General features: G+C 34.7%; 1 protein-coding gene across 1 annotated transcript in view; it reads right to left on the bottom strand.

Annotated features, from left to right (window-relative positions):
• LOC129217622 (syntaxin-1A-like) overlaps positions 1-24,118 on the bottom strand; it is a 32,116-nt gene extending 7,998 nt beyond the window's left edge. Inside the window, exons 1-8 of the mRNA XM_054851950.1 lie at positions 24,095-24,118; positions 20,727-20,826; positions 15,152-15,226; positions 12,428-12,495; positions 9,102-9,210; positions 7,460-7,530; positions 3,748-3,885; positions 1,515-1,625 (exon numbers count right to left, since the gene is read on the bottom strand). Coding sequence (XP_054707925.1) covers positions 1,515-1,625; positions 3,748-3,885; positions 7,460-7,530; positions 9,102-9,210; positions 12,428-12,495; positions 15,152-15,226; positions 20,727-20,826; positions 24,095-24,118 — 696 coding nt within the window. The remainder of the gene's footprint in view (positions 1-1,514; positions 1,626-3,747; positions 3,886-7,459; positions 7,531-9,101; positions 9,211-12,427; positions 12,496-15,151; positions 15,227-20,726; positions 20,827-24,094) is intronic.
• Between the last annotated feature and the right edge of the window lie 3,135 nt (positions 24,119-27,253).

Raw genomic sequence — 27,253 nt, 5'->3', positions numbered from 1 at the left:
TTTCCCGGGAAAAGTCTGGTAATTATTAGGGTTTAAATGTAAAGAGTACGAAACGTCACCTTCCTCAGAGCATTGATAATTAATATAGCCCAAAAGTCGATATGCAATTTACATACTTTTTTTTTTTTTTTTGACGTTAGTACATATAAACGGCAAAGTTTCAAATCTAAATGCATATTGCTGAGTTTTCTATTGCTTTATTTATTTAGATAGTTACTTTTCTTTAAAGAGACTCTGTAGAAGTTGAAAAGATACTTTCATTTTCATACAGGATGTTCCGTTTTAACCTGCAAGACCTCTATTTTCGCAACCGTTAGTCCTAGATGTGTACTTCCAGCTGCAAAAATGTTCAAAACCAGATGCTGAGTTAACATATTGAAAGTTTGAAGTAAAAATAAAAAAGAGTCAAAAAATACAAAATTTAACTTTTTACACGGGCCCCAGATCTTCTAACTTATGTTTAGGGAAATAATCTCCATTGGAATACAATTCCAATACAAAAAGTTTCAAATTAGTACGACCGATATTCACCAAGATATGAAACGCAGCGTTTAGTGACTTACACCACTTCACACTCACCGTCATAAATCCCTTTTGGGGTAAAATATAGCAGTTAACAAGTGTTTAAAATCATATGTGTGCATAGAGTGTGGTTTTCAAATTGTTCGAGGTTTTGCAGTGAGTTTTTTCGCATCACGGCATAACATTTGCATGAATTTTTGAATAGCAATGAAAAATATAAATACCTTGTTTTTTTTATTATTTTTTATTTATTTATTTTTTATTTTGACAACCTGTCATTTTTCTGAAAGAGCGATAAGTTCCAATCTTATCTTCTGTATGGTCCCTTAAAACTTTGAACTGGAATATCTCCTTGCGTTTTGGTGGCACTGATGTCAACTTCTTTGTGTCTTTAATCGTTTTCAATGGAGATTATTTCTCTAAATATAAGTTAGCGGACCTAGGGCCCGTATAAAAAGTTAAATTTTGTATTTTTGACTCATTTTTATTTTCGCTTCAAACTTTCAATATCTTACTCCGCATCTGATTTTGAACATTTTTGTAACTGGAAGTATGCATCTAGGACTAACGGTTGCGAAAATAGAGGTCTTGCAGGTTAAAACGGAACACCCTGTATATGAAATGATGAGACGTTCTCTAACAAAAGCGAACCTATAAGATCATATTGCAATAAAAGTGATTAATGAGCATATCACTTTCTGTGTATATAATTGCTTTAAAATGTATTCATCGCCTTAGTAACAAAATGAAAAAATGAAGCTTTTTTTCTCTTTTAATAATGTCAACTTTCTTAGCCTGTTTGAAAAATATTAAAGTGCAATTTTTAGTTTTTAGTGTAGTATTTTAATGCATATGTGTATGCATATTTTCGTGGTTTTTTAGTGCATATAGTCCGTACGCGAAATCAATAACAATATCACTGATCAATTAAATTTCTGTTGTTTCCTGTAGAGGTTAAGATATGACTTGTAAGATTAATCCTAATCGCTTACTTTCCGAAGTTTTCTCTTGCTCTTGACAGCCTTTGCAATTTCTTCAGTCCCTTCTCGAACATCCTCAGACGCCCTTGCTATATGGTGTTCGACTGAATCGATGATCTCACCCTAGAAAAGAGTTTTCACAAAAAATAATCGAAATCGTATATCGAACAAATACAGTTGAACTCTCTTTTTCTGACCATGCTCAATACAAAATCACGTTCAGAGCCCGATTTACAAGTTTCGGGAGGGTATGCCTGGCTCATCTGTAGGGATCCCCTTGAATTGTGCAATCGAATATCCCCCTCAAGTGCAATGTAGTATCCCCCCTCCCCCCCAAAAGAAATAAACCTCCTGAAATTTCAATGATGAAATCTGCAACATGATCCCTCGTCCCCCCCCCCTTTTTTTTGATAATATCGCTAAGTCAATTATTTGAAACTAGCAAAAATATCCGGCATTGCCCGGGTAGTAATAATTGTGAGAAACAATCGTTACTTTCTTTCATTTCCTGTTTTAACTGAAAGAACTCCAAACACCACTCTTTGTCGCGATTAAAACTCGAGTTCCTTCCTTACCCATAAAAGTAAAATAGCAATAAGTATAAAGGACGAACGAGCATTCATTTAGAAACGAAAGCACGAATTGAAGTATATAAAAATTTGAAGAATTTCTAAAATATGAACAAACAAAACAAAGACCACTAAAAAAACCGTGCGCTTGATTTAATTAAATAGTATACACACACAAAAAGAAAAGAAAGCCCTTTACTATGTTTCCCTAATTGTGCAAAAAGTAGAGTTTCCAAATGTTTAAATGACTTTAAACTCATGTTTGACTTCGGAGAAGTCTTGATTCAGTATTTTCATTATTATTACTTTTAATATTGCTGTTAGGCAACCAATTTTTGTAACAATGGGTTTTATATATAATCATTTAATGGGGAAATTACATGACATTTACTGTTTTCCATCATAACGTTTTTAAACTAAGTTTTTTAGGAATAAATTACAGCCTAAGTTTCTCCCTGATAACGTAGCTATCTGTGGTGAAAAAATTGTTAAAATCGGTACAGTAGTTTTGAAGATTACCCCGGACATACATACACACAGAAGTAGCCATTTAAGTATAAAGATTAAAAAAAATAAAAATAAAAAAAGCAAAATATTCAACTATCATGATATATTGCAAATTAATATAAGCAAAATAAGTGCCACGTGGAGTGATAACCCATGATGTGAATTTTGTTCAATACTTAACCGGCGCACAGTTGAGCGGTATTAATTCTATGCTAGATGTCACTCTTAATGATTGTCTTATTCTGTGGTAAAGAGTTGGTTTTCTACTGTCAGGTGCTGTTAGTTTCTAACCAAATACAGTATAACCTCGATTTAACGATTGCCAAGGGACTGGGAAAAGTTAGCGTTAAATCAAGGATATCGTTAAATCGAGGAGCACAGACATTTAATACAGTCAAATCCGGACCGTAGAATATATCATCAACTGAGGAAATCGTAAAATCAGGTACAATGAAACCTGTGTATAACAATACTGTCCAACCACGGATTGCATGGAATTTTCAAACGCCCAGATAAAACGGATTGCATGGAATTTTCAAACGCCCAGATAAGACGAATCTATGTGAATAAGGGGAAAAAGTAAAAATTTGATGCGCGTATTCCACTCACTTGAATGAGACTCTGCTTCTGTAAAAGCTGACATCGGTAAAAAAATCATAGATTCGTCCATTTGCGGCTGTAAAATGGATGTTTGTCTTTCCATACAATCCGTGGTCAGAGTAAACCCGTCTAAAACGATATTTTCATTGGTCCCAGCAAAATGTCGGCATAAATAATCTAACTGTCTATAACGATAACCTGTCTATAACAATATTTTTTTAGGTCCCAACAGTATCGTTGTATGAACGTTTCACTGTATTGTTAAATCAAAGTTATACTGTAATTCATAAACCTTCTCAAGAAGGAAGACAGACACAGCAATAACAAAGGGGGTAACAACAGCTGAACGGGTAACATTTAAAATTGACAACATATTCGACGTTGACGGAAAGTTGTCGGTAATTTTTCAATTTAGCAAAGTTTTACCTCAGGTATTGACAACTTCCTCGTTCAAATTGGACCCCTCCCCTCCCCCCCCCCCCCCCCCAAAAAAAATAATCTGCTGAAAAACCACTTGATTCTCTGTCGCCCCTTAAATAATACAGAGAAAAATACTGAACTTTTCATACTTGGCTGCTTATAAGAATTGAAAGACTTAGAAGCATGTCGTCAAGCTCTCGAAGGCTGTTTTCTATTCTCAATATCTCTGTGTATCTCTCCTTGACGTCGGTTAAATCTTCTCTTGCTCGCTCCACTTCGACGATGTACTAGAACGAAAGAACCAGTTTTAGCAACGTAAAACACAGTGCTGGTAAAAAAAATTACATCACCCTCGCATTTTCACAACAATGGGATTATGTGAAAAGATTTGGTCGACCGATTAACGATGAATGTATGTGAAATTCTGCAAAACTTATGAAATAAACATTTAACAGCAGGAATCCGATAATTGTTTACGTAGATCGGGGCTGTTTCCGGACCAAGGCAAGCTGCTGACCCCATGCTCATTTTTACATTTCTGAACCTGCGTGTGAGTTTAGAGAAAAAAAATTATTTAACCCCATGTCAATTTAAGTCTAATGGCAGGATAAAGGTTTTAAATTGTTACTTGCCAGTTTTTCCATATGGCACGGAGCATAATCATCTGGAAAATGACGTCAGCAACTGTAGTAAAATGATGCCGGGTAGTAGGAAGCAGTTTCTCCTCCAAAATGCCAATATACACCTGAGCGTTTACTGTTCCTTGCACAAAGTGAAGCCCACCAACTCCTTGATCAGAAATACATCCCCAAATCATCTGGGATACGGAATGCTTGACTGTGTGTTGAATGCAGTCGAGATGATATTCATCTCCTTTGCGGTGCGGGTGATTCAATTTTTTTTACCACCATTGTAAATTCACTAAACAGTGAGATAGTATTGAACCCCCGTAGATTTTGGTTAAATCTAAATAAAATAAGCGAAAGTTAAATTTATTATTTTGCCTGGTAGGTATAGTGGGGCCCTGATAACTTGAGTCAAGATTTTGACATTTTTTGCCTTATTTTGGGATACTAGGGAAGGGTAATTGGTTCTGAGTTGAATAGGATTACTTCCGTTGTAGTTTTGAAAAAGTATTTCAACTCGAATCCGTGCCATTAATCTATCCTTTTTTTATCGAATTCAAAAAAAAAAAAAAAGAGAGAGAAGGGGGGATGTAAACATTGTCGAGGTCACGCAACTTATCAGAGCAATACCATAAAGGGCATTACGTTACAAAAATAAAAGTTTCTATGAGTTGCGTTTAAAGTCCTGTTACCGCTAAACCAGCAAGTGCTTTTTTCCATTGTCTATCTTGTTTACTGTTAGTAATATTGGATTTCCTGTTTTATCCGAATCGAGTGCAGAAAGTTAAATAATATAGTGCTTACTTAGATCCCGATTAAAAAAAAAAAAAAAAAAGCAGAGTGCTTTTTATTACCCGACTGCGCGTGCGCGACGCAAAGGAGGGTAATGTGTTTATCAGTCTATGTATGTATGTATGTCCGTTTCTATGTGGCGTTCTACAGACTGAACGCCTTGGCCAATTTTGGTAATTCTTACGTCAATCGATTTGTCTTAACCTTGGGAGTGTCACTAAACACATGACAGAAATCAAAAGTACCATTTCAAAAACCAGTTGCCATTTTTGTCAGTTTGGGATCGGCGCACGCTAGGTGTCGCATACTGTGTCGCACGCTACTTGCGTACAACAAATGCAGGTAGTTTTCACTGCCTGAATTTTTTGTTTACTAGGTCTACTAATTGGGGTGTCAGTGGCGAGTGGTCTAAGCAATTGCTTCTCCCACTAGAGGTGGTGGGTCAAGACACCCTCGCTCCGGATGTACTTTTCCCTCTTTCTGATGTAAATTCTTTCATGTGTTCTTTATATGTATTCTGTACTATAATAAAAAATATATCATGCGTTACGAAGGCAAGACACTCATATTGTAATCCTCATCAAAATAAACCCGTGCAATAAGCACCAAAAGAAAGAAAGTCTACTAATTCAATTTTCATCTCTAACATGCTGCGTTTGTTTTTTGCCTTGATTCAAGGGACTGAGTTTCGCGACGTATATTTTCTTGAGAGGCTTTTTTAGTTTTGCGAGAAAAATATGACTGACGTCGATTCCAATTTCGCGTTATCATGAGTTATACAGGCTGTTTATATAGCTGGGCTGTGGTTTACTTAAGTTCGCGCATTTTTGTCGAAGGTCAAGCACATGCAGTTTTAAGCCGAGTTAGGTCCCTAGAGGGACTAATTATCAGTAGTTTAGACCATCGCAAGTTACTTAATAAACTTCACGATACAAACAAACTCTCTCAATGAAATGACAAGGTTGCGAAATTTACCGTTTTATAATCATAATAACTAAGTCAATGAAAATTAACTAAAAAGTGTAAAATAAAAAATTATTAAATAAAAACAAAAAGCCCGACTGTTTAAAAACCAAAAAAACTAAAAAGAAAAATGTATAAGCCCAGTAATTTAGAATGTATTAAGTACTACTAAATAACTACACCGTTGAAATAGTTTTATATAACCGTACACACATAAGACAAAGCAAAAATTCAAAAGCAAAATAGAAGGATCAACAGTCGGGCCCATTTAAATTTTACGGGGTTCTTGCATCAGAAAGGAATGGGCCCCGACTGTTGATCCTTCTATTCTGCTTTTGAATTTTTGCTTTGTCTTATGGTGTGTACGGTTACATAAAACTATTTCAACGGTGTAGTTATTTAGTAGTACTTAATACATTCTAAACTGCTGGGCTTATACATTTTTCTTTTTAGTTTTTTTGGTTTTTACGCAGTCGGGTTTTTTGTTTTTATTTAATAATTTTTTTTATTCCTTTACCTCCCAGGTTCATGTTTGAATTTTAATACAATTTGAAGAGTGTAAAGGAACTCGAAATATTTTGAATATATCGTCGCTGAGTTAAGTTAATAAAAAGAGTCCTTTTCAAGCCAAACTTATCTGCAATTGCTTTAAAAAAGGAAAAACTTATTTTGGGGTGTACCTACGCAGCAATAAATTTACATGAAGACTCATGCAGTTTTGCGACTGCCTTTTACCAGGCCACTAGTAAAAGCTGGGCAGGAAACAGGTTGAATAAGTTTTGAATGTGATTGCCAGCGTTTGAAATTCTTTAACTAATCATACAGAATAACATAATAATGCCTCGGATTGTTTTTTAAAAAACAATTTTGTAGTCCAAAAGGTCGCCATAGCATAGCTCTTGATTGCAACTGAAATTTTAATGTTCAGAAGGATACCAGAGTTCGGTAAAGTGCAGCAAATTCATCTTCTGAAGCCCAACCAATGTCCCCGATGTTAATGAACAAAATCTTTTAGCAATTAAAGAAGCTACTTTTCATTATTTTTTGAATTAGAGTATAACTTACCAAGAAGTTCAGCAAACACATGCTATTTACAGATGATTTTTAATTGTCATTTTTATCTTTTAGTCAACCCGTGGCCGTTGGTAACTGCTCATTTTGTCATTTAAATTTCCTAGCTTCATACTTGATCGTATTGATATAAAGCTTTCGAATGAAATAATTATAGATGGAAGCCTAAACAAAATCTTTCATAAATCGTGGGACGTTTAATTACTCAATTTCTTTCTTTAGATTAAAATTGGCAGTACGAGAGAGTAAAAAATATAGTAATGAAATTCATGTTCAGTTTTTTTTTTTTTTTTTGTAATGAATATTTTAGAAAACTAATTTAGGTTGAACAAGTGAAAATTGTGTTTAATTACATTCACTTGTCACACTCAAGTTATATAAAACTATTAAATCAGAATGTTTTTCTTACGTCTTGTGTAAACACCGCCGTATTTTCATCCAGCATTTTCTCCAGCTCATTGTCATCCACTTGTTTTCCAGCTGAAGAGATAAAAACATGCTTTAGCAATTTACTACCTTGATGTATTTTTCTTTGTAAACTCAGAAAAGTTCTTCTAAGTACGAAATTAAATTGAGCTTAATGGACTTTAATGGTTAGAATAATCCTTACTGGTCGATTTCTTTGAGCATTGCAGAAAAAAAAGTGCACTTAAAAGCCTTAAAGGATTTTTTTTTTTTTTTACAAAGCATTTTCAATAAAAGATTGAGAGAAAGCTTCTTGTTCAAAGTCTAAAGTCTTGTTACGTTAACAAATTAACGTGGAAAAAAGTGAATCTTAAATGCTGCAAAAATTGCAAGACTTTGAACTGTATTTGGTCCAAATTTTGTAATTGTCATAGTCTTCATTACGTCTAAATGGGTTGTAAAAATTTAGCAAGTGCTACTAGCAAAAAAAAAAAAAAAAAAAATGATTTAGTGAGGTAACTTTTGTGTTCATTGCAGGCATTATTGTTTGGAAATTATTATACGAAGGGAAAAAGAACAAATGTAAGCTTTTGTTTCTTACATTCTTTTCTACACTTTAGCAATATAGATTACAACTGATAAAAAATTTAAAAAAATGTTCTTGTTTGTTATTTTCTAGTAACATACAAACATTTCTTTTCTGGAAGTTAATTTCATGCAACATAAATAAGTCATTGTAGAATTCGGATTTTCTATTTTGGAATGGTCCAAAAAAAATTTCCGTCAAAAATTTTTCGATCAAAGGTTGGTTTTGAACTGAGACTCAAACCAGGCGCCGAAAATTAGGAATTTTTCGGTTTCCTGTTCGAGCCCCATTCGGAAATCTGATCGCCAATTTTTATTTTCGTGTGACTTTAATTAGCGGAGATATTACTAAAAACGTTAATTCTCAGCGATTCCGAAACTTCGGATCTGTTATTGGCCGATTTCTTATCATTCTTTTCTCACTGAATCAGTAGACGTTGTGAAAAAGTCTACCTTGGAATGGTTCGAGTGAAAGTGGATTAGGTTAGACGCGTGCAGTCGTTCTCACTGTATTTGGTAGACACGAAGAAAAAGTAGACCTTGAAGGGTCTTGAGCGAACGCGGATTAAATTAGACACGCGCCGCGGTGAAAATTAATGTACTGTTCTTTAATTACTGTTCCGCTGAAAAGGCTGGAAGCAGCACAAAGAGGCTGAAGCACACTACCGAAAGCAGTGTACACCAACTCGCCAATGGTTGGTTGGAAAGGTAGTTGTCAGTGGCAAGATGGGGAGGAAGCTACCGAAGTACAAAGCCAAAGGCGGCGCACATTAACCTGCCACAGGTGGGTTGAAAGAGACGCCTTGGGTGGCTATTCTAGCCTTTCTGGCGACTAGAGTTTATATTATTTCAAACTCGTTTTTTGCAAAGAAGACTATTTTCTAACATAGATAATTATGAAATCAAGCATCTTTTTTCATAAAAACTGAAGACTTAAACTAAATTAAAAAATATAAGTAAATAAATGAATAAATAAATAAAAATTGTTTCTAAACAAATACGAAGCAGATAGAAGAAACGGTACTTATTGCAAAGATGAAGAGGAAGAAAATATAAATTACTTATTTCTAATTGTCTTTTCAAAAGTTTCTTCTTCTTTTCTCTGTATTCACTTTGTGCAGCCGAATAAGAAGCCAAAACATCCAAAAACTGCTGAGAAAGTGTGCTTATCTGTAAAATAAGGGAAAAATTATGTTGAAGCGAAAACATTCTAGTGACAAAATTTTCAAACATAAAGCTACACTTCTGAAATTAAGCGGTTATAACCATGTTCTCAAATGAACAGCTAAATTTCATCTCTCCTCTCATTTTTAGAAGTACACAATTACTCATAGGCTCTTTTAAGTCGTCGTCTCATTTTTAACCGACTTCAAAAAGGAGGCGGTTATCAGTTCATACCGTATGTATGTTTTTTTTTGTTGTTGTTTGTCCACTCATAGCGTCTCACCTAGTGAACCGATTTTGATGATTCTTTTTTTAATGGATAGGGGATGGCTCAACTTAGGTCCCATTACTTTGTTTGACCATATTTGTTCTTTAAAAAAAAGCTATGGGCAAAAAACAGTACATTTTATACAATTTCCCTATTAAATGATTAAAATGATATTATAGCGAAGTACGCACTTTTCATCCGCGGATAACGGTGGCTCAGTGGTAGAATTCTCGCCTCCCACACGAGCGACCCGGGTTCAAATCCCGACTAGGACAAAGTGAATTTTACTAAAATTTCGTTTCTACTGTTTCCCGTACTGTTTTCTCGAATGTTCTATTAATTTCTGTACCTTTCCAAGTCTGGAAAGTTCCAGCATTTTCTCAAGTTGTATATAAGGAGATGTAACGTTCATTCGTGGTTCTGAATAAAGATCTCGAGTTGAGACTAACGAGTATTCGCTTCATTTGGCTTTCACATTGTCTTCGCTATCTTCATCTACGCGACAATATGAAACTCATTGTTATAAAAGTTTGGTGCCATATTACATTAATAGTAATTGTAATGATAATTTTGAATAAAGGCTTTTCTAAAGCAATACAGTGATATAGAGTCGAACTTCTTACTAGGTAACTTCTTACTTTTACTGAAATATCTACATTTACACTAAAAAGAATGAAATAAAAAAATTTTGAAAAAAAAAAAAAAAAATAGAACCGACTTCAAAATTGCTCTAAAAAGTGAAAAATAATTTTATTCTTTAAACACTATCGATAATGCTTTTAAACATAATTTTTGAAGTTGGCGCAAAAACGATAGATAAAATCATTCACAGTCATAACTCAACTACAACTATAAATTTAACCAGGCCCAGTTTCTTCACTATCACATAAATTATGCATTGATGACAACATATTTGAATAACGATATAAATGTTTCGTTCGTAACTTTGGATGCTTTTCTGAAAAAAATATGAACAAAGCATGGTTACACTGGATTTTACGTTTTGTTTTTGCGCCAACTTCAAAAATTATGTTTAAAAGCATTATCGATGGTGTTTAAAGAATAAAATTATTTTTCACTTTTTAGAGCAATTTTGAAGTCGGTTCTATTTTTTTTTCAAAAATTTTTTTTAACAATAATATTTGTTTCATTCTGGTCACGACGGCTAAAAATACGTTGCCGTAGACATCGTTACAAGCAAGTTCGACTGTAATTATCTGATTTTTAATCTTTACTAATATTAAAGCTCGAAATTTGTCTGGATCTCTGTTGGGATGTCTCTCTGTGACTCGCATAGAGCTTAAACCGTTCAGCCAATTTTCATGAAATTTGGCACAGAATTAGTTTGTAGCATGGGGGTGTGCATCTAGAAGCGATTTTTCGAAAATTCGATTTTGTTCTTTTTCTATTCCAATTTTAAGAGCATTTTGCCGAGCAAATTATCATAAGTGGACAAGTAAGTTACCAAATTATCATGACGTGAAACCGTAACATGAGCCAGCAAATGAACATAGCAAATTGGCGAGAAATTCATCATCCATTATTTGTAAATGTGCAGGCGAACCAAATGACCTTTTTAATTTTCTATTTCGGGCAAAGCCGTGCGGGTACCGCTAGTTAAATTATAAAGCTACAGAGTTTAACTGTAATCCCTATTCTTGTCCCCTCCCCCCTCTGGGTACGAGCTGGCCGAGCCAGTCGATGAATATGAAATTACATTTCCTTAAAATGAATCATATCGACCATCCTTGAACATGAGATTACATTTATGCATGAGGAATCGTATTTTTCCGTATCTAATTCATGCGGACGAAGTGTTACATATTCATTTCGTGTACAAGTCTTATTTCCTGTTTGCCGTTTTCTTCTTTTCGTTGCTTTGTCATACATGTTACATTACCTGAGAAACGATTAGTTAAAAACTTGCTGAAATATTGTAAATTTAAGCAGTTTCATAATGTGTTGGACACTCAGATGAGGGGGGGGGGGGAGCCACAGATTATTTTCGAAAGATTTAACCTCAAAATAAGCAGGACAAAAAAAAAAAAAAAAACAATTCAAGAGTCTTGGAAATAAACTGAAAAAAGTGCAATTTTTACATTCTGTGAAGATTATGGTTTATCTCAAGGATTCCCAAAGTGGTGCTGTGGCACCCAGAGGTGCTGTTATAGGAAGTGGCGAGGGTTGTCACAAGTGCCCACGGCATCAAATTTTTGGAGCCATTAAACAAGAAAGTGTTATGTTAACTCGTAAAAATTTTACTAAGTGTCAGAAATTTTACTCAATGAAAAAATAACAAATGGTAGTAGTGCCGTTTGTCTGTCAAGTATCTTTAAAACGCCTTTTTTCACTAGGCAAATAATGAATGGGAAACCTGTACCTATAGCTTCTGATTTTTCTCACAACCTCATTCAAATGCGTAAACATGATGATTATTTATCTCTTATGACATACCTATCTATCTACATACATATCTGTTTTTCTGTCTATCCATATATCATAGATAAATTGCTAGAGTGCCGTGAGAAAATTCTAGTTCTTCAAAGGGTGCGACGGCTGGAAAAACTTTAGAAACCCCTTGGTTTATCTTAAATATTTAGTGTTTTTTTGAATCAGATCTCTGTCATCATGCAAAATTTTTTTTTTTAAAAAAGCAACAATCTTTGTCACCAAGACTTTTATTTGTCAGTAATAAAAAGTAAAATATTCTAAACGTGGCTTCATGTGCTCAATTACTTCGTGAATCATTGATATTCAAAACAAGTTCTAGTTTTCATCTACGTAGTTCTTGGTAAATTACAAAACAAATTGCAAGGCTTTAAAAAGTTTCATCGGATTCTTATTCCAAGCACTAAAAAAAAAAAAAAAAGGTTTTTATCTTGTTCTTCGATAGTATGTAAAGGGTTGAGGCATAAAAGAATCATCAATTCATTTTAATAATTGTACGAAATTTACCTGAACGTCTTCCATTCGAATGCTACATCGTTTCGAAAAATCTTCTTTTCGCCGGTTTTCTTTGGCAGCTGAAAAATGACAACAGTGAAAAATTTAGATGCATACCATAAGTTTAAAGAATTCGTAGTATTAACTATTAGGCAACAGCGCAGCCACATTGTATGACTCTTTGCCTATAATTAAACGGCAAAACTAAGTTCTAATAGATCTCAGATTTTATTCTCTTTATTAGGGCATTTTTCACTGACATCCCAGCGTTAGGAAGACCCTTTTCTTTTAATTCATTTTCATTTCAAAGATAGCAGGGGAACATGGGGCAAAGTGATATAGCGGGGCAAAGTGAAATGGTGAAATATTTACTCTCTTTTAGCTTAACCAATCTGGTATTATTTTAAATATATAGTACCAAAAATATATTTGCGCCAAAACCTTTATTGTTCGCAAACTATTGGATGTTATTAATAGTTTTTACCTTATTCGAAGTGTAAACTGGTATGAAATGCATTAAAACCTAATATAATTGTCATTCAGTGGTCGATTGATCGTAAGACACATCACAAAGTATTCGTGTCTTTAGAAATAGCTGGGTGATTTCTTCTATGAAACTATGAAAGGATCAAAACTTTGTGACCTAAGTGAACTTAGAGCAATGGAATCAGCGTCCTGATAGTCCGAAAACCGAGAAAAGCGTCTTGAAATAGCTGTAGAGATTAAAAGGACTGACTAAACAGTTGTCTTTAGAAACAGCTTGGTAATTGCTTCAATGAAACGATGATTTGGCACCAAACCTTCGGAAGTCTTCTTGAAAGTATTATGAACATTCAAATTGCTAAGATAGTTCTACAAAGAAGGAGTTGAAATAAGGTTTCTGTACGAGTCTGCGAAAGAATGCACTTATGCTTGAAGTCGTACCTTCAAGAAAATACAAAACGTATTTTAAGAAGTTAGAAGATCTTCGAAAAGTGAACTTAGAGGAATGGAATAAACATTCTGATAGTAAGAGAATCTAGAGAAGTGTCTAAAAATAGCTATAGAGATCTATAGGATTTAATAGTTGTCCTTAGGTGCAGCTTGGTTATTGCTTCTATAAAAAGGTGATTTGGCATAAAACTTCGGTTAAATAACGGAAAGTCTTCCATAAACGGAAGTCTTCTTGAAAATACTGCAACATTCAAATTGCTACGGCACGGCAGCTCTACCAATGAAGAGTTAAAATAAGATTTGTGTACGAAAAGAATGCATCATGCTTGGAAGTAAAAATACCTTCAAAAAAGTGTGAAATATTTATAGCGATTCAAACTATTGGAAAGTTGTACTAAGAAGCACGTTTTCAGTGCTAGCTTTTAGAAAAAGAGAAAATGCCTTCAGTGAAGCATATTGAAGATTTGTAAGAAATCCGTGCTGTTTCACCAGTTGTACCCGAATGATACTCTGGTGAAACTTTCTGTTGTTAATTTCTTGAAAAGATGATTCTGTGCTAAACTCTTTCCTATAGCATCCCGAATTTATTACGGTAACCTCAACTGGCATGCAAGTGTCTTTGAGAAGAACTGTGAATGAAATTTTCTTTGTTCAACAAAAAATAGAATGCCAAAATACATTACTGAAATAGACTATTCCGTAGCCTATACTCATGTGAACAATTTTCAAAAAAGTCACGTGGTGCAAACTAAAGTGATTTGGCTTCTGTGAAAAAATAGATGAAGAAATATTTTTATAGGAATATACCCTAAAGATCTACCACAATCCAAAGTATTTCGACAGTTTTTGTGAAAATCACATCGGGTGAAGCGTTTTGTTGCATATTTAATTGAAGCAAGATTCGCTAAAATGCTATCAAAGACGTCACCTTGAAACTTTGACGATGTTGTGTTCTGAAGCACTGCGGATAAAGTTTAAAGCTTCTTCAAATTAATAGTGTGTCGAAATATGTTAAGGGTAGCATCTTAAACCTTTTATGGAAGTCTAAATTATTGTGAAAATTGCATTATAAAGAAAACCGGATGATGCTTTTCTGGTTGCTTCGAATAGAAGATAGTTTGATATCAATATCTTGAAATGAAACGTCCTGAAAATATTGCAGCAACCCAAATGACTGTGGCAACTGTGATGAGAAATATTACGGATGAAACTTCATGCTGCAGTAAAATAATAAACTGTTGAAATAATTTCAAGAAAGTGTTTTTAGACGCACAGTGATCTGGGTTATTGACACAGTTCTACTGATAAATATGCTGAAATGAAAAAATCAATTATTGAAAAAAATTCAAGGAAGCATGGACTACTATGAAAGTTTTACTTCAAATCACTACAGATTTTGCTTTGGTTCCTTGAAATAATGGGTTATTGAAACATATTTAGAGAAATATCCCTAGATTTTGTATGAATCAATCTGCTGTGACAGTCGTGTTTTAGATTTTAGATGACTTCAGTGAAATCATGGATTGTTTTTACTGAGGCCCATATTGCAGTAGAACAAACTATTGTTTTGTGGAGAAAAACTATCGAAAAACATTGTTGCAATTTTTGCGATTTCTAAAAGGGACTTACTGACAATTCCCCAACTACAATTTTCTAGTATTTGTGTAAGAATGAAATACCATTCGTTACGAATTTGAATGAATTGCATTTAAAAATTCAGAATGCTAAAGCTACAAAAAAGAAGCAAGTAAAAACAAAACAAAAATTTTAAATTTATGTCTGAAATCTTGCATTCTTACTTACTTTTTAAAAGACCCCAAGTTTGTGCTGATAATCTCTGGACCCTGTTCATCAACTTGTCTAATTCTCGATAAATGTCTGTAAAGAAAATTATTCTTTGTTTCAGTGTGCGCATTTGAGATAATTCAGTAGAGTATATGATCAAAAGAAAAGAAATTTCCCCCCTAACTTCAACTAACTTCATTTCACTTTGCTCTGCTCTCACATAGTTGAACAATTTAGTTAATTGCGAGGAGTAATAATAATAATAATGACCTACTTTTCGGGCCGCACTGTGACAATGTAGACTATATTCTGATGTATGTTACACTTTTGTGTGTATGTTACAAATTTAGCATGTAATTTAATATTTTGTAATTTTTTTCTTTAATTGATTTCAGGTTGCATTTGCAGATTGCGCACTGCCTGTGAGCAGCAGGACAAATATCGTTTTTCTAGAGCTTCCTCAGCTTCTAACGAAATGTCACCAATTTCTACTTACATCAACCTCCATAGACAAGGTAATTACTGTTTCCATGTATGATCTAATCTGCTCTGATTATGTAAGCGCCCACACATATCAATATGAAATGTTCAGATATAGAGAGACATACAGTAGAATCTCTTTAATCCGGCCCTCGTTTATCTGGATCTCCGGATTATCCGGATCACATTTTCAGCTTTAAAAGATACAGAAAAGTTATGGATCACATAGATTATTTTAAATTATGACAGTAAGAGCGTAACTATAAGTACGCCAAACATTCGCTTTTTATTTTGATTAAATGTACGTACAACTCCCCCCTGCATAGTTTGTACAATTAATTATTGTAATCTAACAAACACCAGTGCAGTTGAACTAGAATGATAAAGCGGTTAGATAGACCGTGGTTTAATCAAACCACACACGTGTTTGAACTAGAAGACCAATTCTTTGTCAAGAAATGATTCCGAGCTTTGCTGACACACAGGGGCGTGCACAAAGTTTTGGGACCCATCACAAATGACTTTTACGCCCCCCCCGTATTGTTTACCCCTATATTTTAGCCCTCATTTTAAAAATAATGGGCCCCCTTCAGGCTCGGGCAAGGGGCCAACAGGTGTCCTCCCCCCCCCCGCCCTCTGACCCCAGATTTTTATATAACAATTTTCTTTCCCATTTATTTCGTACTTTGTATCTATGCACATCATTACATCATACATTTTACAACGTGCTCCTTAAATTATTGATTCAACAAAACAGTAATCATTATTGAGTATCATTTGGTCAAAAAATATATAAATATATACATACTTTACTATTATTATTATTTTACAAACTGATGACTGAAGTAAGGTCATTTTTTAATTTATTTTTTCTATTTCGACTAAATGTACACATGTATGCAATGTTGCAATATTTTTCACGCGTCGGTACTTTCCCCATTAGCATAAAACTTCTAGATAACCTTATAGTTTAAAATTCTTGGATTGAATGGCTACTAATAATTAAAGAAATAAATTGAAAGTGCTCCTAAGTTAACCTACTAAACTCAATCTTCCCCCTATTTAAATTTTTTTTTCTTGTTTTGTTAACATAATGTAACTATATTTACAATAATATGGAAATTGGATCAAAGAAATTGGATGAAATTTCGAAATTATTTTTGGAAAAATATATAAAACGGAGAAAAATAAATCTTCTCTCTTTGAAATAAACTATGAACTATTTCTAAAGTCGAAACTGTAAAAGAGAAAAATCATGGAAAAAGTGATAATATTAAAAATTATCATCATTATCATTAAGGCCGATTATCAATAGCCGATAAATCGGTAATCGGCCAATTTGCTTATTGGCACATCCCTAACCCATACTACCCGGATTATCCGGGTTTTCGATGATCCGGATTGTCTTTGATCCCAATTATTACGGATAAACGAGATTGTACTGTACTTAAAAATATTCTGCATTTTTTAAAATAATGTTTATCAACACTAACCGCTTTCTAGCATTGATCATAATATGCATACATTAAAAAGGTGAGTACAAATGCTGCACCTGAATTCAAACGAGCTGATGTGTGCATCACATGACTTCCTTTTACTCCAATTTAATGTCATTTCCCCATTATTCGCTATTTTAATGTGATTCAATATTTATTCTCTAAATATCACCAACAATGGCCAAATTGAAACCAAAAAAAAAAAAAAAACTCCGCCAAATTTGTCGCCAAGTTGGCGACAAAACTTGGCGACCAAAAGACTGGCGATATATCGCCAAGTGTCCGACAAATTATAACGCCACTTGAGTTTACATCGAAATTAACAATGATTTCCCCCCAAAAAGGTGCAAAAGACCCCCTTAGGAACATCCGAAAGCAACCAAAAGGGGAGGTGCACAACTAGACCCCACTACAAGTCTATGTACCAAATTTCAACTTTCTAGGACATACAATTTTTGAGTTATGCGAGATACATACGCACATACGCACATACACACATACGCACATACATACAGACGTCACGAGAAAAGTCGTTGTAATTACCTCGGTGATGGTCAAAATGGATATTTCGCGTGTCTATACATTCTTAGGCACTTTTCCGCATGTGGTCGAATCGAAAAAAAAACTCAACATTCATTTGGGGGTGAGCAAAATGGAAATTAAGGGCGATTTTTGAGTGAAATTTTTTTTCGCGAATACAATACTTCCTTTTTTGTAAAAGGAAGTAAACGAGCTGATGTGTGCATCACATGACTTCCTTTTACTCCAATTTAATGTCATTTCCCCATTATTCGCTATTTTAATGTGATTCAATATTTATTCTCTAAATATCACCAACAATGGCCAAACTGAAACCAAAAAAAAAAAAAAAAAAAACTCCGCCAAATTTGTCGCCAAGTTGGCGACAAAACTTGGCGACCAAAAGACTGGCGATATATCGCCAAGTGTCCGACAAATTATAACGCCACTTGAGTTTACATCGAAATTAACAATGATTTCCCCCCAAAAAGGTGCAAAAGACCCCCTTAGGAACATCCGAAAGCAACCAAAAGGGGAGGTGCACAACTAGACCCCACTACGAGTCTATGTACCAAATTTCAACTTTCTAGGACATACCATTTTTGAGTTATGCGAGATACATACGCACATACGCACATACGCACATACACACATACGCACATACATACAGACGTCACGAGAAAAGTCGTTGTAATTACCTCGGTGATGGTCAAAATGAATATTTCGCGTGTCTATACATTCTTAGGCACTTTTCCGCATGTGGTCGAATCGAAAAAAAAAACTCAACATTCATTTGGGGGTGAGCAAAATGGAAATTAAGGGCGATTTTTGAGTGAAAATTTTTTCGCGAATACAATACTTCCTTTTTTGTAAAAGGAAGCAAAAAGGAAGTATTGTATTCGCGAAAAAACTTTCACTCAAAAATCGGCCTTAATTTCCATTTTTCTCACCCCCGAATGAATGCTGAGTTTTTTTTTTTTTTTGACCCGACCACACGTGGATATATGCCTAGGAACCTACAGACACCCGAAGTATCCATTTTGACGACCCCCTAGTTAATTACAACGAATTTTCTCGTGACGTCTGTATGTACGTATGTATGTGTGTATGTATCTCGCATAACTCAAAATCGGTATGTCCTAGAAAGTTGAAATTTGGTACGAAGACTCCTAGTGGAGCCTAGTTGTGCACCTTCCGTTTTGGTTGCATTCGGATGTTCCTAAGGGGGTCATTTGCACCTTTTTTGGGGGAAATCATTGTTAATTTCGATTTAAACTGAAGTTATGTTATAATTTGTCGGACACTTGGCAAAATATCGCCAGTCTTTTGGTCGCCAAGTTTTGTCGCCAACTTGGCGAGGTTTTTTTTTAAATTCTAAACTTGGTTTCAATTTGGCCACTGTTGGTGATATTTAGAGAGTAAACAATTGAATTACATTGAAATTGCCAATAATGAAGAAATGACATTAAATTGGAGTAAAAGGAAGTCATGTGATGCACACATCAGCTCGTTTTGTAAAAGGAAGTAAAAATCATCAAATTTTGAAACTACTGCACACATTACAGCAATGATACATGCATTTAAAGAAAAATATCCAAATTTTATTTTTCCTAACTAAGTTCAATTCAACAAATGTGAAATAAGTCAATTGTGTAAAATATTCAATTGTGGTTAAGATTAAGATAAGTAAGTATTGTAATAATTATACCGAAGTAATAAACATTGCTGAAAAAAGATAGAAAAGTACGAAAACTTATCGCAACATTAACGTAAAAGATGTTGTAAAAGATATTATTTTTATTATTATGGGATTTTCTGTTTTTGGAGTAACGAAAATTTAACGTGGACGAGCAAAAACTTCTGAGGACCAGTCAAATTTTTTCGCGAACCGGTGCCGGACCGCAAGACCACCGGTTGAGACTCGCTGTATTTGATGATGTAGTGTAACAAAAGGCGCCTGTGTGAGCCTTCTGTTACACGAGATCATCTATTGTTTTACACGCTTTTATTAGCTTCACTTGTATGTTTATTAGTAACTCTCCTTTAGACTAAGAGCTACTGGCTAATTACTGTTAGTACATTCCACCACTTTATGAGCTTTCAGGGCCGAGCGGTCGAAGGCACGGGTCTTCGCTGACGTCCACCTCCGGGAATCATTGAGCGTGCGTTCTAATCCCGTCTACACCGAAATTAAATTTATAATCTTGCAACTCAATTTTCGCCCTTTTTTGTGATCGGGTTCTTTTAAAATTTGGAATGCAACCTCAGACCCAATGACAATGCAATATTCTATAATCAAATTAATTTATTAACGATAAGTTATTAGTTTATTCTAATTAACACGCTTTTATTAGCTTAACTTGTACGTTTGTGGGTATGTTTGTGGGTCCAACTTTCCTTTGGACAAATAGCCAGTGGCTTATTAGAATTACTTACAACGTACAAATCAGAGCTGCGGAGTGTAACAACGTTTGCACAGGAATTTACCAGAAAGCATTCAAAATTTCTGATGCAAATAATGCAATAGAATACTAAGATACATTCCATTATAATAGTAGTTTAAAGAACTAAAAAAAAAAAACGCCTTTGTAGCAAAATGAACTGAAAAATAAAAAATAAAATAATAGTTTAAAAAACTAAAAAAACACGTTTTAGTTGCAAAATGAACTAAAAAGTTAAAAAATAATCTTTGGATGACAAGTATATAAAGTAATTGACCAAACACTTAATTTTACTGTAGTAAGAAAAAAGCGTAGGGGGCTGCCTATTTACGTTTTTGCATGGATAACAAGTGGAAGAAATTTAAGACAACTGATAAGAATCACGCTTTTTTTTACATTACAGTAAAATTGTTTGGTCAATTACTTTATATACTTGTCATCCAAAGATTATTTTTAACGTTTTAGTTCATTTTGCTACAAAAGCGTGTTTTTTTTTTTTTAGTTTTTAACTATTATTTTTTACACTCGAGAATCCAGAATAATACTTCAAAATCTATTACGCTATTGCGACACTGTCACTGGGCTAAGAACAAGTGAGTTAAGTGCTCCACCAATTATAGTAATGATAACTATGACCATAAACTGCAAGAGACTGACCTTCTTCGTAGAAAGGAGAAGAGAGAATTCGTGAATACTTCTTCCTTATTTGTAGGATGCAGTTGTCCATGTCTTCAATGTTTTCTTGGATCCTGTTGAACTGCGAAATAACAATAAATAAGCTGGAAATAAACTTTGACTTTTATTTATTTATTGGAGGGGCAGGGGGGGGGTTAAGGTAAAGGCTGGGAAATTTTAATCCTCGTCAGTGGCAAGTAGAACCAAATTTATTAATCTCCCAATTCTTTTTTCTCTAGTTACCCCCGCCTCCCCCCCTCTTTTTTTGGAATCCGAAAACGGAAGTTAAGCAACAAATTATCTTTTAAATTGCTACCAAAACATGAAAATCAAGGTTCATTTAGCTAATTGGTGCCGTTATCGTCAACTGTTTAATCAAGCGTAAATTATGCAAACAAGGAATCATTTCATTTTTGAGAGGAATGTTTTCTGACAACTTAAACGGTTAGTGTCTAAAGTGGAGGGGGGGGGGGGAGGCTCGATCCTGGCCGATCGAAGATCCACCGTCTTCGTTAATGGTGAATGGGGGACGTTAAATATGCTCGTGATCACAAAGTCCTCCAAGTACCTCGGACCAGGGATTGCTCAGTTTCTGGTCTGGATCAAAAAATCAGAGCTGTCCTCAGGGTCCCATCCAACTGGTTAAACCACAAATAGTGGTAGGTACGGTTGACCCGGGAGTGAAAAGTGGGGGTAGAGAGAGCGACGACCGAACGGCATTTGATACTAATATTTTTAGCCGCCACTTTTTCTATTTACTCGCACATAGCGGGCGGCCTTCGATAACCTTGATTTGTAAGTGGCATCAGGGGCGGATCCAAAAATATTTGTAAGGGGGGTCAAATTTCAATGGCCGGCGTTATAACTCCTACGTAAAAAAGCTTCTCTTAAGCAGGAGCGCCGATCACCCCCCCCCCCCCAATCAGATTAAAACCCATTCAAATACCACCTCCTTACAATTTTTCAATGGTTAAGCTCATTAGAGATGATTGTGCTTTTGAAAATGAACAAAAAAAACTGAAAATAGCAATAGCCCATTCAAACGAATCCAGTCAATCTTTTGAACAGTGACGTGAAAATACCTTACAGAACAAGGCAAAAAAAAAAAAAAAAAAAAAAAAAAAAAACCACACACACAGGTCAACAGTGATTTCCGATTCCGAGTCACAACTGACTACAACTGTATTTATGACGAGGACTGCGTACTAAGTGCCTTGCCTCCATTATTTTTTATACCGATAGATGGCAGCAGCATCACCGGATCGAACAGTTAATGAGAATTTAGAACTAGATCAGGAGCTAATAGCTACCTGGTGCTAGCTCCTAGGTATCGTTTCACTTGGAGGACATTGAGACCACGAGCATATTTAACGTCGCCCAGTCCCCTTTAATGACGACGGTGGATCTTCGACCATCGAGGTTCGAACTCAGGACCCTCCAACCCCGAATCCGTCACTCTACCGATCGGGCTACCACGGCCCTGAACAGTGATTTTATTTACTATTTTTTTGTATCTAGAAATTTGAAGATTAGTAATAATAATAATAAAATTCTTGTCATAGGGGGGTCAGCTGACCCCTTTGACCGTCCCCTGAATACGCTAGTTTACTTATTTTTAATAATAATTATGTATGTGCATGAGAAAAATCAGGTTATAAGATGTATCGTGTTATATCAAAACCGTGTTCCGTGTTATAACGAAGCCGTGTTATATACGAGTCTTAGAAATAATGTAAATCAAGGGATGTTTACCGTGTTATATCGAAACCAAGTTTCATTAAAACGAAGTGAAAACTTATTGGAGTTATCCACCATTAACAAAATGTATTAAACAAAAATGAAATTCCATCTTTTATAAATATAACATTCATGTAGTATCAAAACCAAGAAGTATAATTATAAAGTTTCGTACCGTGTAATATCGAAACCGTGTTTATAATAATCTCAAATTTGGTACCGTGTAATATCAAAACGATATTGTAGAAGTACCGTATTATACGAGGGACACCTGTATAAACATGTCAAGTATTACTTGGTAATACCGCTTTCCTAGTTAATAAAATACAACTATGTTTCGTGTGTGTTTTTTTTATATCATCAAACTTTTAATCTTCTCATTGAAAAATGGATGATGGATCACTCTGTCATAAGACCTACCATTTGACGATTGTTCGAGTTTCTAAACTAATTGCCTGATTTTGAAAGTGAACATTTCTCCTTTGGAAATTTATTGAAAAGGACACTTATTGTATTGGTGTTAAGTTGGGCAGAACTCTCCGTGCGTCAGGGGATATGTGATGAGGGGAGAGGTAGATTTGGGTGGTATCCCTTAAGTGACTTTTTCTGGAAAAGTGGGCTGTGTTATTTGAATTTAAAGTCTTTTCGATTTCATGACCTTCTCTAATAAATTTCAGAAACAGTCTCAAAAATCAGAACAGATGTTCACACTAGTCTCCTCTTTTCTAATTTCAAAGTTCCGTTTTAAATTTTATGAAACTACATGAGAAAAATGTAAAACATACACTCAAATCAATTCTTCTTTCACAAAACACGTGAATTGAAGCCAATAGTATCATTTTTTGATGGGTCGCTAATTTTGAATTCAGAAAAGTTCATGTGCCTTTGCTATTAAAAGTAAAAGGGCAGTCGCCCCAGGGCCTGATTACCCCACAGGTCAACTAGGCCGGTGCCTGGGACCCCATTTCCTAAGGGGCCCCAAATTACTTAAGAAATTGTGCATAGCGTTGAAAATATATGAAAAACACATGTATTTTAAAAATAATAATAAAAAATTATGACTTATTAACTGGAAAAAAAAACTTCCTTAAAGGGGGGGGGGGATTTTTATTCATTTCTGCCAGTAAAGATTTCACTTTGTCACAATTATAAGGGGCCTCAAAGAGGATTCATAAATGCACATGACAAATGATTTATGCATAGTTCTGTGACAGACAAAGAGGCCCCCAAAAGTGGATTCCGATGGGTCCTAAACCTGTAAATCAACCACTGTATAGTTTTCAGAGGGGCTCCGAATTAACGTGGGCCTAGGGTTTCACTTTTAGTTAGTCGGATCTTGAGTCGCTCTCTTTTATACCCCCCCCTCCCCCAGTCACCGATGTTTGTGTTCGAGTAGCGGAACTGCTAACGCCCCTACGTGAATTTCAAAAGATTTGCTTTTTTTTTGAAAAAAAAATAAAGTAAAATAAATTTCTATAAAGCTTAGAATAGTTTCAATAAATTCAGAAAAATATACATTAAATGTTGCCACTTTAGTCATAAATTTAAAATGTCTTTCTGTTAAGTTTTATCACGGAAAAAAAACTTACCCGAATAAACAAAAATATTCTTACCAGAGCAACTCTTTCTTTCTCCATTGTTGAAATACGTATGAATGGTACTGAAAACTGTTCTTTGAAAAGAGCTCGTGTAAATGACATGAGTAATGATACGTTAATAAGTTGGAATCATGCAAGAAAGAACCAGTTAGAAAGGAATTGGCAAAGCCGAAATAGTGTGTTTGGAAATTCTTTGAATTGATTGTATTAAAAAGTGATACTCTTGCTTTTGTTCAAAGTCACAGTAATTAATTTTTTTTTCTGTGTGGGTGTTATAGTTTGAAAAACAGATTTTCAGTTTTTGTTTCGATCAATTTTACAGCGCTTTATATTCAATTCCGTTTAATTAAGGCAAACAGTGGCATTGAAAAGTGCTGCCATCTAGCCGTTGTATCTGTAAGCGTTTATTTGTTTAGTGCTTGCGAACTTAACAGCATTACATGTTCATGTTGAAACGTTTTGATGTTTTTTAGATTTTAGAATCCCAGTTTTTGTTTAAACCAGTAAATTAATTTAAAGATATGTATTGATCATTCAAGGGACCTAAATACAAGGAAAATCTCACAATCACGCAGTGGCAGATCCACTGGGAGGAGATTGGGGCGATCGCCCCGCCCCCCCAAAAGGTTTACAAATTTGAAACATTTTCGGGAAAAGGTCACAAAACTACCTCCCCCCCTCCACAGATCACAAAAAACCGACCACAATTGTTTTTTACGACTTTAATTCCAAAAAATTTCCAGGGGAGAGTCTCTCAACTCCCCTCTCTCCAATGTCATCGAAGGTTGTCAAAAATTTTGAATTTAAGATGAGATAGGATTTATTAACAAAAACACTCACACACATAACATACAGTAAGCAAAATAAAATAAATTCAAAACATACAACGTGAATTACAAACAAAAATTACAAAACATTAAGAAATTCTACATTATAGTTCAATATGAGTCAATAGTAAGAAACTAGTTTTAGGAACTTCAATTTCAAAAAAATTCCCGGAATCGAAAACTTTTTCGAAAATGTTGTTAATGAGGCCCTTCAATTACGTTTTTAGAACTTCAATTCCGAAAATATTCCGGGGGAGAGCCCCCGATCCCAAGCCCTTGCCCTATCATCAATGAAGATCCACTAACTTTAATTTTTGAAGCTTCAATATTCAAAAGTTGAGGGATAGCTCCTGAACCCATCCCTTCCCTTAACGCTACCAAAGATAGCCATCCATCGCATTTCAAGGCACCAATTTCGAATAATTTCCGATGGAAAATTCGAACCCCGTTCCATCCCCCAACGTCATAAAAGATGTCTTACAACTGCGTTTTCAGCACTTCAAATTCTAAAAATTTCCGGAGAGGAGCTCCCATGTCCTTCTTTCTTTATCTTTCAACATTATTCAAAGATCGTCTAAAACAGCGATTTTGGAACTCTTATATCGAAAAATATTCTGGGGAAAAGTTCTGAACCCCATGTCTTCAGCTACGTCATCAAAGGTGGCCTACAATTGCGTTCTTAGGACTTCAATTCCGATTTTTTTTCAGGGGAAAAGCCCCCAAACCCCTTGATTTTAGCATCACTAAAGATATCTAAAATTGCGTTTTTGAAGCTTTAATATCAAAAAACGACTGGATAGAATTCCTGAATCTCATCCGTTCCCTTCAAGAATCCAAAGATAACAAACAATTGTGTTTTCAAAAATATACCCTTACATTTCAAAAAAAATTCGGAGTGGGACCTCCTAGCCGCCCCTTCTTATTAACCACCAAATAGTCTAGAAATGCGTTCATAACAAAAATTTTCTGGGGAGAGCCTGCAAACACTCCTACTTATGCGCGAATAATAAACAGCTCAATCAACAAACGAATCCATAACTGTCTTCAAGTTTTATTAACAAATGCAATTTTAGTATTTCATTATGTTCGGTACGAAAACTGGTAAAAAGAGATGCCATCCTGATACATTAACCTTTCTTGCATAGGGAAAAAATACAATTGAGGACCTAAATGACTACTAAAAATACTTCACGAGTCCTCAAACGAATCAAAAATTGATGGGTTTAATAATTTTAGGCAGTAAATCCGGAATACCAATAGATTTTTTTTTTTCAATTTTTACTTCCTTTTAAAAAAAGGAAGTATTGTATTCGCGAAAAAATTTTCAATCAAAAATCGGCCTTAATTCCCATTTTTCTCGACCCCGAATGAATGTTGGATTTTTGTTTCGACCCGACCACACGTGGATATATGCCTACGAACGTACAGACACCCGAAATATTCATTTTGACGATCCCTGCATTAATTACAACGAGTTTTCTCGTGACCTCTGTATGTACGTATGTATGTGCGTATGTGTGTATGTGCGTATGTATCTCGCATAACTCAAAAATGGTATGTCCAACTAAGTTGAAATTTGGTACGTAGACTCCTGGTGGGGTCTAGTTGTGCACCTCTCTTTTTGGTTACATTTGGGGGGGGGGGAATCATTGTTAATTTCGATGCAAACTCAAGTGGTGTTATAATTTGGCAAACACTTGGCAATGTATCGCCAAGCTTTTGGTCGCCAAGTTTTTTCGTCAACTTGGGGACAAACTTGGCGTTTTTTTTTTTAAAATCTGGCTTTATTTTGGCCACTAGTGGCGATATTTGGAGAGTTAACCATTGAATCACATTAAAATGTCCAATATTGGGAAAATTAATCTGTATAAAACTTTTTTTGCTACAGTTCGCAACAAACTTGGGGTAAAAATACTTAAAGTTTCTTTCCTTAGTCCAAGGCACTATTATCATTAAATTGGCGTAAAAGGAAGTCATGTGATGCACACATCAGCTCGTTTTTTTTTTTAATCTGTTTTTTTTTTCTCTCACTCTCTTCTCACGAAAATGAAATATTTTCTAAAATTTGTAATTTATTAGGAACACATATTTGATTAAATGAATATATTATAGATTTATTACTTTTATATTCAATGAACAAATTATCTGTTTAGTTATGTAAGTATTTCATGTACTAATTGACCTGTATGAGATGTATGAGTAATTTATTAAATTTGATGAATAGATTATGCATGTATAAGTTAAAAGTAGCCAGCATATTTACAGTATTGCTAGCTACTTTTAAAACTATATTTAAAAAAATTGATAAAGAAACATTTATTTCAGACATTATTTTTATTCAACTGAT

Source organism: Uloborus diversus, chromosome 2 (assembly GCF_026930045.1).
Source record: "Uloborus diversus isolate 005 chromosome 2, Udiv.v.3.1, whole genome shotgun sequence".
Lineage (NCBI taxonomy): Eukaryota > Metazoa > Arthropoda > Arachnida > Araneae > Uloboridae > Uloborus > Uloborus diversus.
This window is presented reverse-complemented; position numbering and strand designations above follow the sequence as displayed.